At 36.3% G+C, this 13906-nt stretch overlaps 2 protein-coding genes across 2 annotated transcripts; both read right to left on the reverse strand.

Moving 5' to 3' along the window:
- Nucleotides 1-1624: 1624 nt before the first annotated feature.
- LOC133722047 (protein trichome birefringence-like 34) lies at nucleotides 1625-4941 on the reverse strand. The gene is made up of 5 exons (XM_062148855.1): nucleotides 4502-4941; nucleotides 3752-3923; nucleotides 2739-2935; nucleotides 2469-2627; nucleotides 1625-2306 (listed from the first exon to the last, which is right to left on the reverse strand). Exons 1-5 carry the CDS (start codon nucleotides 4870-4872, stop codon nucleotides 1961-1963), a joined length of 1245 nt encoding a protein of 414 aa, XP_062004839.1. The 5' UTR covers nucleotides 4873-4941; the 3' UTR covers nucleotides 1625-1960.
- Nucleotides 4942-11433: 6492 nt separating this feature from the next.
- Nucleotides 11434-12558, reverse strand: LOC133722232 (abscisic acid receptor PYL4). The gene has a single exon (XM_062149059.1). It carries the CDS (start codon nucleotides 12353-12355, stop codon nucleotides 11705-11707), a length of 651 nt encoding a protein of 216 aa, XP_062005043.1. The 5' UTR covers nucleotides 12356-12558; the 3' UTR covers nucleotides 11434-11704.
- Nucleotides 12559-13906: the final 1348 nt, after the last annotated feature.

The following is a 13906-nucleotide window of genomic DNA, read 5'->3' on the forward strand; positions in this document are numbered from 1 at the left end:
TGACCGGCACATAAACGCATAACCCTTGAAATTGAAATCAACTGTGTTTAATAATCCATAAATACTATGTTGATGAATGATTTTTAATTTTGAGATGATATTTAAAAGATAAAATGTTTTCTTATCGTGCGTAAATGTGTAATGATCTTTATAAAAGAAAAAAGTAATAGCGTTCGATTCAATTATATTTAAACAGATTTGCTCACCTAAAGGATAGTTTTAAGGAATTGTGAGGGACAAATGCATCTCAACCACATGTATTAAATATAAAAGCAGAAATTATAACAACTTAAAACTGTGCATTTATTTTCAGCCGTCAGATTCACTTGTCCCTCACAGTCCCTTAAAAACTGTCACTTAGGTGAGCATGTCTTTATAATTAAATATCCTTCTACTTAAACTTCAAGTCAATTTCATTTAGTTCAGTTTCGAGTAAATTGAAGTCTAAATCAAACTAAATTCATTTGGTACAGTAGTTTAATTTGTTATTGACTACAACCTTGGACATGCTTATATTACATTTTTCAAGTGCCTTAAAGGTTTAATTTCCTATACTTAACCAAGCAAGAGAACGAAAATGCATGTGCTTAAGTACTTGCCTTTTTTTTTCTTTCCTTTTTCTTTATGCTTGCTTAGTTGACTTGACTTGAGGAAATATACCTTTGGTAATTGTTGTACTGATTAACATATTACCAAACCGACAAAGTATTTACTATTTAGAGTCATCTCTCGTGCGCACGTAACAACCTCTTTGTAAATTTTGGGCTAGCTCGTTCTACAAAAGATTCCCCGCTTAGCTTAATCAATCATTGCCAGAACAAATATAATTGTATAGTCAAAAGGGTTGTTCTAACTTCAACCTACCTACTTAACAGATAAGATATTCTGATGTTGTTGTGTAATATGTATATAATATGTGTTGGGCTGGAGATCATGCAATGCATAATGCAAAAATGCCTTGCTACTTCAACAAGAACAATGTTTAGAATTTGATTCCATTAGACCAACCTCAATGGAGGCCCTTAATTACATTGATAAGCCAAACATTAATTAAGTTTCTGTTTTCATTTTGTGTTGCTAAGTTCTTTTAAGTTTTAACAGTTGGTTGTTGTGATCATAATTATATATAGCTAAGCATTATAGAGGGAAACATGACAAAACTGAAAAGTGTGACAGCAACAAAGAATCAAAGATTCTATTTTCCTGGATTTATCTAATTTTGAAGTCCGGGAATAATATTGTTAGCAAAGGGTTGTTCGATTAGAGACTGGGTATAAGATCAGCAGTAGTAATTAGACTCTGCTTGTGACTTGTGAGTATTAATTACCAAAACTCTGAAGCCGTAATCTGATGATGCATTAATGAAATAAACCACGGAGAATGAGTTACTTTATTAACAATTTACGGAGCATAATTTATTCATAAAAGTTTAATTATCGTTTGAAGGTTGAGCATGTTGATATTGACGCACACAATCTTTAGTTGGTATGTTGTATAAAAATATCTTACAACTAGACCAAATAGGCAAATACTATTGCTTACAATGCCAAAAAAAAAAAATGGAACTTGCAAGTTGAATTCAGTCATTTAACTCAACCGACTTACAATATGCAATACCCAAAATTGTTAATTATTTTATTAGTTGGTACGTGCTCTAAGTTTTATATCAAAAATATCATCAATCATTTTTATTTTTATTTTTTATTTTGGAAGAGACGGAAATCTTCATCTCCAATCCTAATCTATTCTTAACCTCTCATATGTCTTGCAATTCAAATCATCATAGTTTCTGTAGTTGTAACAGATAACCTTTGTGTGTACAGTTTGTTTTACTTTTGTAAGGAAAACCTAAACCGTTCAATATATTCACTGAAAAGTCTGGTTAATCTTACTAGTTCCGACTAAATACAAACAAGCTTGTTTTTTGGAAATTTATTTCCAAATGGAAGTTGTCATCCTGTCATTGAAAAATGTAAGCATAGAGGAGCTCATTCCAAACGTCTGGCACTCCAGGAAGGCACCAATGTATACAATCTGCAAAACTGCTAGGGTTTGCTAATTGCTTTTCTGTTAGAACATCCCACTGCTTCCTATAAATTGATGGATGACCTTCTTTTCTATACTCTGAGAGTTGCGTTATATTAAGTATTTGCACATCCAAACCTCTTGTTTTCAGCTCCCCAAGTACATTCTCAACAACACGCATCATTTTTGGATCCGATGCATTTCCCTTGTAGCCCTCCTCCTTAATCGGTTCAGTTTCTCCATAGCAATTCTCGCCACTAGTCACACCCCATTCTTCAGCGCTGTATGTTGGAGTTGTGATTTTCAGCGTCAGATATATGTGATCAGTCTATGAATGCAATCACACTTTAAATATGATTTTAGCTACCAAAGTGACGAGTTTGATCACGACATGATAAAATAATAGATGTATCAAACTGACTAACTAATCGTATGAAAGTTACCTTTGGTGAGTAGGTGACAAGCTAACAAAGAACAACTTAGTCTTGTTTGGATTAACATGGACCTCCAACCAATCCGACCAAGTCTTTAGAGCCATTTCATACACTCTAGGCATCCCAATCTCTTTGTAAATTCCATCAGAGCTTTCAAAAGATCCCCACCTTAAGTATTCATTGCAAAACAACAGCAATTGTAAGTTCTAAAACCAAACCGATCAAATGGGTTGTTGTTCTCTAATCTCTACGGCTCTACCTAATGGAAAGTGTACTTACAAGACACTCATCATGGACCTTCTCCACCAAAGATAGGAATTGAAAACAAGAAAGTCTGCATCAGTCCAATGTCTAGCATGCTTTTCAATTGCCTGAACCCTAACAATCCGTTCCGGTAACCGGTGATTCATCGGGTGATCTGAGTTCGATTCCACTAGCAATGGAGCCCAATAGAACTCAATTGTGGCATTGTATTCCTTAATCACCAATAATTAATCAGTAAGCAATAGCTGTGATGTGATCAGAATCAAACTTATCTGCTGATGACCAAAATTCCTATATGATTATGATTGACGTTACCTTATAACTAACAACACACCGTACCAACTCCAATAATCATAAGACAATTCTATTTCTAAGCTGGAAAGAGTAGGCTATGCAAATGTTCCCTAGATAGATAATCTGATAATATGACAAATCATGTGATATATTTTCAATAAGGTCAAATTGTGTCAAAATTAAATTATGATCGTGATTGATAATTAATCTGACAATATCATATGAGGTTTTCAATAATTATGACATTTATCTACTTTTACGTACAAAATTAATATTTTAATAAGAAAAATTTCCTTCATAATACTTTTACGTACACTAGTGAAGTCCAGTGTGGTCAGTTCTTTGTAATAGCTACCAGAGTGGTACTATTGCAGAGCATTGTTCCATTACTCATTATATTCAGTTCATTATTGATGAAGCTTCTTTTAATAAATAAAAAAATAGTATAAAATAAGAAAAATTTTCTTCACATATAACATGCATGCATGAAATTTTTTGACATTTTGTTAGGAAAAACATTTAAATAGATCAATTAATTGACATTCTAACAGTATACCATACACATCAAATATTTCGATCAGTAAACACCATTCCAAGTATAGCAAAATGATCCCACTTAGGTATTCTTTTTGTGAGTTAGCTAGGTTTTAATAATTATGCAACATACTCGAGCAAAGAAACACCCATCAAGCACATTAAGACCACTAGATAGAATGGGAGAAAACGAAACTCACAGTTGCTTTGAAGGTGGTCAAGGAGCCATTGGTGTGCATGGACTTGAGCTCTGGAGGAACAGCTGACTCTATCAGGCAAACCATGGAAACCCATTGATTTCGATTCAAGGAATCCCCAACATACACAAGCCTCTTGTTCCTTAGCCTCTCAAGCAACGCTGTGGCATTGAACCTAAGCTTATATGTTTTAACACGAAAACAAACAACCCCACAAAGCTCAAAAACTGCCATTTAAAAACACACCCTCATTATCCTGCCCCCATAAACAAAAACAAAAAAAAGTAAAACAATGGTTAATTGCCTTTTCAGTCAGATTGTGTTTTGATCATGTTTCAATTTTCATCACTGTATTTTCGATTTAGCATCCGAGGTCGGCTCGCTCTGAGGAGAATCGAGTGAGGCAACTGCCTCCAGTCTCCAAATTTTAAGGCCCCAAAAGTTAAAGAAATCCTAACTTTAGAAGCTCAAATGCATGACTAATTTAATTGGAAAAAAAATTTATTCTTACATGCAGTTTGTCTCGAGTTGCTAGCTAAAATTTTAGGTCGAACCTTGATTTTGTCAAATAATAAAAGAGATTCTGTTAGAGAAAAGAAAAACAATAACATAACGAAATGAATTAAGATTGGGTTCACCAAAACAGAAACACAGTGACACAAAATTAAAACACGAGCGAAGCCTAAATAGGGACTGAAAATGCATTAACTCAAACAAAAACAAAAGGAGAGAGCAAAAGGGACAGGAAGAGACCTAGGGAGGTCACATTGATGGGGTTGCCATCTCCAGTTCTGGAAGCTTAAGTCTTTTCTCCCAAACTTCTCACAAGCCAATTGGTCAGACATATAAGTACACTGTAACCCCTTGTATAAAGGATAAGACTGGTTATCAAATACCCATTTCCCTGAAAACAAATTGCAGCTATCCCCAGAAGTTTTCACTGTAGTAGAAGCAGTACAATCTTCTAAAAACTGTACACCATATTCTTGGGTAAGATAAACAGTTGCAACGAGAAGAGTTGCCACAAGAACTGCAATGAGGGAATGCAAGCTGCTTCTGATTGATCCCCAAGGTTTGGGATTAGGAACTATTTGATGCTTATGCTTAGGCATTTGATGATTCATTTTGGATATTTGGCACTTGTATTTGGCCTTGTGTGCTCTGTGTTTTAGTTTCTCATATCCCTTTTAATTGAAGCTCTTAAGAGGTGGGTAAGAAACATTTTTCATGATTTGTTTCCAGAATTAGGTGTATTGGGATTGCAGTTCTTGGTAGTTTGCTGAAAGCAATGGATTTACATTGCCTTGAATTCATTTGTCTGGTTTGAATTGTATTTGCAGCAAGGTGTCTAGACTAAGCGAAGTTAAACAGTTTTACAAAAGTGTTGGTGAGATGTTAACTGATCATGTCCATTACTCCATTTATCGACAGTATAATGTTGAGATAAGCAGTTACTTAATTTTTAGCTCTTCTATTACTTTCAGATTCAGTTGCCAGCGCTTTAGAATTATGTGGCTGGTCAAAGTTTAGTATTGACCACATTACCTAGTTTTAGAATTTTAATAAAAATTTCTAAAGAAATAAAATTGATGAGCTAATTAAATCGCTCAAAACGTTTGTGGCTAGTCGATACACTGTAAAGGCCTAATGGCTTCTATTATGATGACAGAAGAATTATATGGAGAATTTAATTGAGATCTTAAATTTTAATAAAAAACAATGTTATTGATACTTTCAGAAAGTCATAAAGTCATAATGCATTATTTACAATATTTATCGAAATTTAAAATATAATAAAATATTAATTTACAATGTGAATTTTTGCAAGTGTCAACATTTTAATCTCATTTTTAATCTATATGTGACGAAATCTATCTACCTAATCATCAAAATTTTATGAAATTATTCTTAAAATTTCTATCACAGAGATCTGGACTCGGAAGTTTGTTTTGGCAACTCTCGAGCATGGAAGGTCAGAACATGTCAAGCTGCCAGATGTGTCTACAAGTGTTTCTCGATTTAGGTAATCTGATTGGTTGTTGGCATCTCCACATCCAAATTATTTCGTTGTCGTAAAGGAAACTCGACAAGTACCTTGGGCCTCATGCATTCACCCCGACTCATATACATCATATGACTGTCACTTTCTCTATATATGTCCTCTCTTGTTCTCCATCCCCTCTGGATCGAGTAAAACTAACGTCTTTTTCTTTTTTCTTTTGAGAGGAAGTAGAAGTGGGACTTGTTTTCTTTACGATATTGATTTTGCGACGAAATCTTGTATGAAGTTAATACTATAACTAAAACAAGTAACTAAATTGGTTTCGTGAAATACATGCTTGAAATGAATGTACCAAGAAAATGATGCGAGACAACGAGTCTTTGTGTGATGCTAGAGCGAAGATGCCAAGGCACTCCCTTCTCATATCCATCTTATGACTCTCATTGTTCTCTACTTCTCTAATTATGTTTTCTCTTGTTCTCCATCCGGTCTGAATTGATTAAATCTAACATAATATTTTTACCCAATTAAAATGGCATTTTTTGATGTTTTGACTTTTGAGACAATTATTTGAATACCTTCCTCAACATATTAGTGTTTAGGCGTGAGACATAAAATCCCATATAGAAATATGAAGGACTGTACAATTTTCAATAAGCATTTGGAATGCATTAGTCAGATTAGCACTTGTACAAGTTCTAGTCCATTTCTTTTTTATGGGAAAAGAGTTACCATGCAAAAGCTATAAACTGTGAGGCTGTAGGAGAGAAAATATCTCACATTAGAAAAATGACAAATAAAAATATAACTTATAAGTTGGTAGATCACACCCAACACCTAACGAGTGGTTAAGTTGAGACAATATCGGTACAACGATGTGCCACGGGTCACGTTTGTCGCTGTTTAACATGGTATTAGAGCGAGTTTCTCTCCAATTGCGTCTCCAATTGTCATGAACCCGAATTTAGGTTCCTTATATTGCCATCGGAAAATCCCGATTGAATTGTTACCAAGTGTCTGATGTAAGTCTTGGATTGTTATATTGACAAAGTTGTCGATATGAGACTTGTGTCCCAATTTTCAATGTGAACAATCTAATTGTTAATTGATTCGCGTGCAGACCTAGAGTTAGGTTGCACGTGAGGGGGCGTATTGGAGAGGAAATATCTCACATTAGAAAAGTAACAAATAAAATATAACTTATAAGTGGGTGGATCACACACAATTGTACCAAGACCTTTTGTGATTAAAACCCAACACTTAACGGCCACATTAGAAAACTGACAAATAAAATATAACTTATAAGTGGGTGGATCACACCCAATTGTACCAATGCCTTTTGTGATTAAACCCAACACTTAACGGGTGGTTAAGTTGGGACAATTTATCAGAGCGGGTCCCTCTTTACTTACGTCGCCATCATGTGCCCAAACTTGGGTTCATTAATTGATTCGCCAATCTCTTCTCCAATTATCATGGACCCGGTTTGGGTTCATTAAATTGGTCATAAGAAGATTCCAATTGGATTATTACCAAGAGTCCGATGTGGGCCTTAGATTGTTATATGATTGGCCAAGTCTTTAATTTGGGACTTGTGACTTGATTTCCAATGTGGAATTGGCTTTGTCAATTAATTGCACGTGCATACCTAGAGCTAAGTTCACGCGAGGGGGCGTGTTGGAGAGAAAATATCATACATTAGAAAAGTGACAAATAAATATATAACTTATAAGTAGGTGGATCACACTCAATTGTACCGAGACATTTTGTGATTAAAACCCAACACCTAACGGGTGGTTAAGTTGGGGACAATATCGGTACAATGGTGTGCCACGGACCACACTTGTCACTGTTTAACAGAGGCTCTATGACAATCCAATCCAAAATGATCAAAGAAAAGAAAAAGGGAAGAGAAAATTGATTTAATGGATTCAAGGAGTGAAATTTGCACTCCCTTTTTTATAAATCACACTCCTTTTATTATTTATTTCAAAAATACCCCTAATTCTTCATCTCTTCTTTTCTTTTTTCTTTTCATTTCTCTTCTGTAGTTCTCACATTCTAATCGAGTTCTATGGGAAAACATTTTCTTCTCGTCATTTTCAATCATGAAGGCTCTGCTGCCATTGCTTAACAATTGAAATTTCTAATTTATGGTTAGACCACTAATGAGCCTAAATTTAAGCGGAAAATCACCTCATCCCCAACTCAATGAATTTCAATCAACCCCAGCTTTGATCAAATCGAACGCCGGCGTTCATGGATCTGCCAAGCAACTTAGAGGGTGTAAAGTGTGATTATAACAAACGTATTGAGACTCTACTTCCTCTAGATGATGAGCTCAGAGTAGTTAGCTGCTGCATAGATGCAATAGCCTCAAAGGCCCTCGTGGAGCAAATTGGTTCAAGCTTCTCGCGCTTGGAGTATAGCAGCTCAGGGACGCTTTACATGAACAAGTGATGTTGATATGGGAGGAAGAGAGAGAAAATGATAGAGAAAGAGGAGCTATAGTTGTTATGTAGAAGAAAATGAGTGGCAAGGAAAATATAGAAAGATGGTAGGGGTAATTTAGAAAATTTAATGAACAAAAGAGATAATGGGAGTGTGGTTACAAAAGGGAGAGTGCAAATTTCACTCCCCCATTCAACTAGGACTGTCCAATCCGGCTGGACTATTGAAGAAGGTGATGATTCCACACGTTTTCTAAAATCTGCTTAAACTAAAGAGTTGCATATTTCGATCATGTGCTAGTAATCTAGTACGTTCGTTATTTAACTTGTGTATATCAAGTTGACAAAGCTTACGAACTTGAATTTGATGAAAAACTGAAGTTTGGTCCCCGAGTTGCGACCAAAAAAGAAAAGGTGTATAAAACCTTGAGGTAAATGTTGGGCTATCACTCGGTCGGTTCGAATCGGTTATAGGTATTATCAACTTCAAAATTAAAGGTTTCGGTTTCAAAATTGAGCTATCAATTACCAACTAAAATTTTCGATTTTTAATCATGTCTACCAAATTCGGTATTTCGGTATTTCGGTATTACTAACTTTAGAACAACTAATTCTTTATAATATAAATTAGAATGAACAATATTAGTTTTTTTATTTTTATAGTCGTAAACTTTGTAGTCATCTACTTATTATAGCTTTCTTTTGTACATATGAGATCAAGTTTTAGCCATTTGCAATAAAACTAGGTTATTTAACCATATTTGACCAGGTTACTTAAAAAATATATACTATTAATGTAGTAATGTTCATACTATTATGAAAATTTTTATGTTTACTTCTTAGTATACATGTATGTGTATTGAAAACTATAGTATATAAAGCTAATATTTAGATAATCGGTAGATTCGATATTTACCAAAATCAACCCACTTTTTCAAAAAATTTCGATTTCGACATTATCAGTTTCGATTACCAAAAAGTCGATTTAACAAACCTAAAATATCGGTCGGTTTAGTAATTACCAAATCAAGTGGCAGCCCTAGGTAAATGTAAATCGGAGGCTCTCAATCATGGATCCTCAAACTACATACCTAGTTATCAATTTTATCAGTCACCATGCAACTATATGTAATCTAATCATTAGTTGGAAGTTGGAATCTAGCTAGCTGGCTAGGTGATCGATTCTGTCCAATAGTAGCTAGGTGCCCTAAGGCCCCTCATTTCATTAAAATTCTGACATATACTCATGGGTGATCCATCAATCAATCTTTTCAAGCTCGCAGCAATTGCCCAGTTTAGCCAACTAGCTCTCATGAGTCGTGGATAGCCAGTATAAAGGTGTATTGGTCAAATCCATATAAACTCTTTGAGAGAGAGCGAGAGAGTGAGAGAGAGAGAGACCCATGCATGCATTGTTGCAGTCAGCAAAGTTGAAGAGGGAAAGAGATAGAGAACAAGGAAATAGGGAATGGGTCATGCGTGAGGAAGGTGATGGCGTAAAGACATGATGGATAAAAAGTAGAGGCGACAAGACTAAGTGACTAACACAAGGAGCAGCGATATCACACTATACATTAATAAAAGGTGAGGAAAGCCTCACAGGCCTTCTCCGCCTCTTCTTCTTCCTCCTTCCCCAACTTGCTTCGTGCAACTTGCAACAAACTAATAATAACTCCCAACTATTCTGGTCCGTCTTTGAAATCTCCGTCGGCATCTAGAAGAGACTAGACAACAACAAAGAGCAAGTTGCAGCTTACTCAATTTTCTTTCTTTCTTTTGCGAAGAAATGTCTCTTTTCTCTCCGTTCTTTCTCAACAGCTAGCCAGCTACTTGATGGATGGATGTTATGGAAAAAAAATTGTCAAGTTGCCATTTAGCTGTCCGATACTAATTCCCCTCGCGTTTTCACCATTTTTTAAATACCCATTAGCTATTCAAAGTTCAAACTTAAATTCGGAGTTTCGGAGTTTCAAAATTTTAAAATCAAAATTCATTAGATTAGCTTATTGCCTTCATAACCGGAATTTTGAAAGCATTATAATAATTTAGCAAAGATGAAGCTCCGTGTTTTTTGATCGTTTGCTAGTATGTTTGATTTCTTCCTAGGATTTCATTTTCTACTCGATCGGTAATTAACAATTAGGGAAGATAACAATGTACAACCAGATAAATCTCCCTAGCTCTCTTGAGGCCGGCTTCACTTTTTCTCCATTAACAATTGAAATTACTTGAGCACTAAGTAAGCAAAATATTTAAATTAACTAGTTACTATGTGCTGCCCTAATTAATTAATGTGTCCACTAGCTCAACTAGCTGTTTTCCCAATAATCCATATGATATGAATAAATTAGCTGTATTTTTGGTGGAGCTTCCCCTTTTCAAGTTTGGATAGCACATACAGAGTACAGGCAATTAACTAAGCTACCATGCATGTGATTATACAGTATGGATGTACCATACTAGTACACTATACTACCATTCTTATTTAGTCCATTAATTACTAAGCCAAACATAAGTAGACGTTTCCCCGCATTGCAGGGAAATCCGTTGATCCAAAAGTTAACACATTGTACCAACATGTACCATATGTGCCTATTTAATGTGACCTCATTTCCTAATCAGCTGTTTCTTCGATATTAGCTAAGCTAGCAGGACAGTATATGATCAATTGCTGAAACCCTAAACTAACCATGATCGTATTTTCGGTGTCGCAAAACGTGTAATTGGACTTGTTCTATTTCCTAATCAAGCATATAGCTAGATAGATCTTCTATATCACATAGCGCGTGTATTCACGGCTGTTTATCACCCCAACAAGAGCATTAATTAATGGATTATAATCAAACCCACATTGTCTACTCGATTAGATGCCTTAATCAACTTGCTCAAGTGGGAACTGATTACTTATGTACATATAAAACACAAGAACTTTCGCTTACTCTTACTTTGCTCTAATGAGTAATGTCTGAACCTGACCGACCGAACCGTCACGATCTTGATAATCGATCTGCCTCAATAGTACTACTTCACGTCTAGCTGCCATCACCAGTTAAAGCAACAAACACAAAAGCTTGCTAGCTTCGATTCTGCTGTACGTACATGTTCATCAGTCATCACAATCTAACAATTCATTTCCTAATTATCAGATTCGTGCCTTGGGGTTTATTGTATGCCATTACCACCACACCCAGAAAAACAATTCAAAACGACAGAAAATAAAACAAAAGAAGATGGAATAAATAAGGTACTACTACTATATTACATAACCAAACTTGCTGTGACTGTTTCATCGGATACAAAACGACGCCGTACCCTCCAACGGCAAACACAGACCGGACTCGGAAACTCCCTCAGACAATGATGTTCGACGAAACCTAATACACTATGTATAAAACCCAGAACATCACCAAAAACTAATTACTTTTGCTACCTACTTAAGATGTTATATTAATTATAATCATCATGATAATACTCCGATCATAATAATTAAAAATAAACAAACAACTACTTGGGGCACACCGACGACGACTTGTTGTTACGTCTCGCAAGATTCTCGGCGATCTGAGCCAGCGACTGCAGGTTGCACCGTACGATAGTGTCCACAAAGTTACACGTGTCGTCCTTGGTGTTTCCCGGCGGCACGTCCACCACGTAAGACTCCACAACCACCGTGCCTCCGCCGCCCGCGGGTGACGGATGAAGCGTCGTCACCGACTTGTAGTTCGACAGCCTGTGGTCGCCGCCCACCATGCTGAAGCTGATGACGTGGCTCTCCTCGTCCAGCACGTCCAGCCTCTCCGTGCTGCTGTTGGCCGGAAGCCCCGAGATGACCTGGACCTCGCGAAGCGTGCCGACGTCGCCGTCCCCGACGATGACGTGGCAGCTCTTGACGAAGTGCTTGTAGGCTTGGGGGTTGTCGAAGCGCCGGACCACCGACCACACGGTGGAGACGGGAGCAGCGATCTCCTGCGTCACGGCGGAGCAGCACTTGTCGGGGCCGACCCCGTGCGTGTGGTAACGCGCCACCGCGTCGGGGATCGGGGCGCGCTGCTTCCTGATCATCATGCCCTTCTGGTTCTGGTGCGGGGACGCCGTGTTGGGCGCGGTGTTGACGCGGTGGAACAATATAGAAGACTTGGGCGGGTTGGGAGGCATTAGACGATGATTTCTGAGTTTAGTTTCTTGGAGCTAGCGAGCTTCACAGATTGTTCAATGGGTGATCTTATGAAGTAGAGAGAAGATTGGGGTGGTTGCATATTTCAAAGGGAGGAAATGTGAATATTAAATTTGAGGAGAGTTCATGTGGGATGATAAAATAGAAGGCAAGTTGGTCCTTGATCAGCAAAAAAGGAGGAAAAAACAACCAGCAAGTTGGTGCTGATGAAGTTATCATAATAGCCCTGCCCAAGTTTTAAATATTGGGTTGCTTTTTAACAAGTTGACCCTCTTGATATGAAAAGCATTTAATAAAATTATCATTTAGATTATAGTTTTTAAATGAATTAATTCAAATGACTGACGTGCACTTATGTTAATATAAATTGATAGTTATATTACATTAAATATACTTTTTAATTATTTTTTAAAAAAAAGAGTAGAAATATTAAGAATTTAGATCATCTTATAAGTATTGGGTCACTAACACTGTCGGTGCATAGAAAATTTTTTATTTTTCAAATATCGTTCTCAACTTGGGGATTTTAAACTAATAGAATATGATCAAATTGAAATTACATATGGGATTGATGCGGTAATTAAGCACTAAATTTACTCTAAAATTGAGTGAGAAAAAGTACAACGGTTTATTTTGAAATTTTTTATTCTGATTCTTTATTCTTTAAACTCCATGATCTAGAGCATTCTAAAGTAGTTACAGGTTATAATTGTACGGAGCTGATTAATGAATCTACCCTTAGTTTTATAAAATTAAATTGATATTCTAGCTATTAATTTAATTGCTCATCTATTTTGATAAACGCGTACACGTATGGATTAACTTATGGCGACGTCAATGTAGAATTACTAGTATGACTCTAATTGATTGAATCTAGTTTATCAAACACTAACTTCACCATATATATGATGCCAGTTATATTACAGATATCACTCTAATGTTCCTTACCTCGGACGTTTTGTAGGGACGTTAGACGTATAAAGACCCAAAATCCGTTCCCTATAGCATTCTACAGCCCTACAGGTTTCACATTGTTGAAATGTACTTGTCTTCGTTTCTATATGAACATGCCGGGTCCATAGCCCACCGGCCGGACCACAAGTTGTTGGTTAAATACAGTTTGTTTCAATTTCATAAACCTAATTGGTCCCAAACTTCAAACATTACTTTAATCACTAAGCCGGGTGGTCCTTAATTTGGATAGGAACTAGCAAACCCTAAATCTTTAAACCCTAAAGTGCTTAAACACTCAAACGTTTGTCATCGAAAAAAAAAAAAAAACACTCAAACGTTGCAGTATAAAATTAATCAACCAACGTTTGAATGTTGAACAAAAAGTTGAGAAGATACATGAGGGGGTTTCCGGTCATTGTCACAGGTTGGTAATCTTCGGGTAATTTAATTTAAAAGTGCTTCCAAAAACCCTAAAATAGAAGGCAATTTCCAGTTGCCAAATGCCAAATGGAGGATCAAGTTGGGGAAGGGCGTAAGCTATAGGGGATAAGATAAGCATTTACACAGTCACAGACCCA

Source organism: Rosa rugosa, chromosome 7 (assembly GCF_958449725.1).
Source record: "Rosa rugosa chromosome 7, drRosRugo1.1, whole genome shotgun sequence".
NCBI classification, from domain to species: domain Eukaryota; kingdom Viridiplantae; phylum Streptophyta; class Magnoliopsida; order Rosales; family Rosaceae; genus Rosa; species Rosa rugosa.

Excerpts from the sequence above, each read along its gene's own strand:
- LOC133722047 (XM_062148855.1), bottom strand. The coding sequence starts at position 4,872 with ATGAATCATCAAATGCCTAAGCATAAGCATCAAATAGTTCCTAATCCC. Across the intron at positions 3,924-4,501 it reads CATCAATGTGACCTCCCTAG|GTTCAATGCCACAGCGTTGC; the intron begins GTCTCTTCCTGT and ends ATATAAGCTTAG. Across the intron at positions 2,628-2,738 it reads AGGTCCATGATGAGTGTCTT|GTGGGGATCTTTTGAAAGCT; the intron begins GTAAGTACACTT and ends TGAATACTTAAG.
- LOC133722232 (XM_062149059.1), bottom strand. The coding sequence starts at position 12,355 with ATGCCTCCCAACCCGCCCAAGTCTTCTATATTGTTCCACCGCGTCAAC.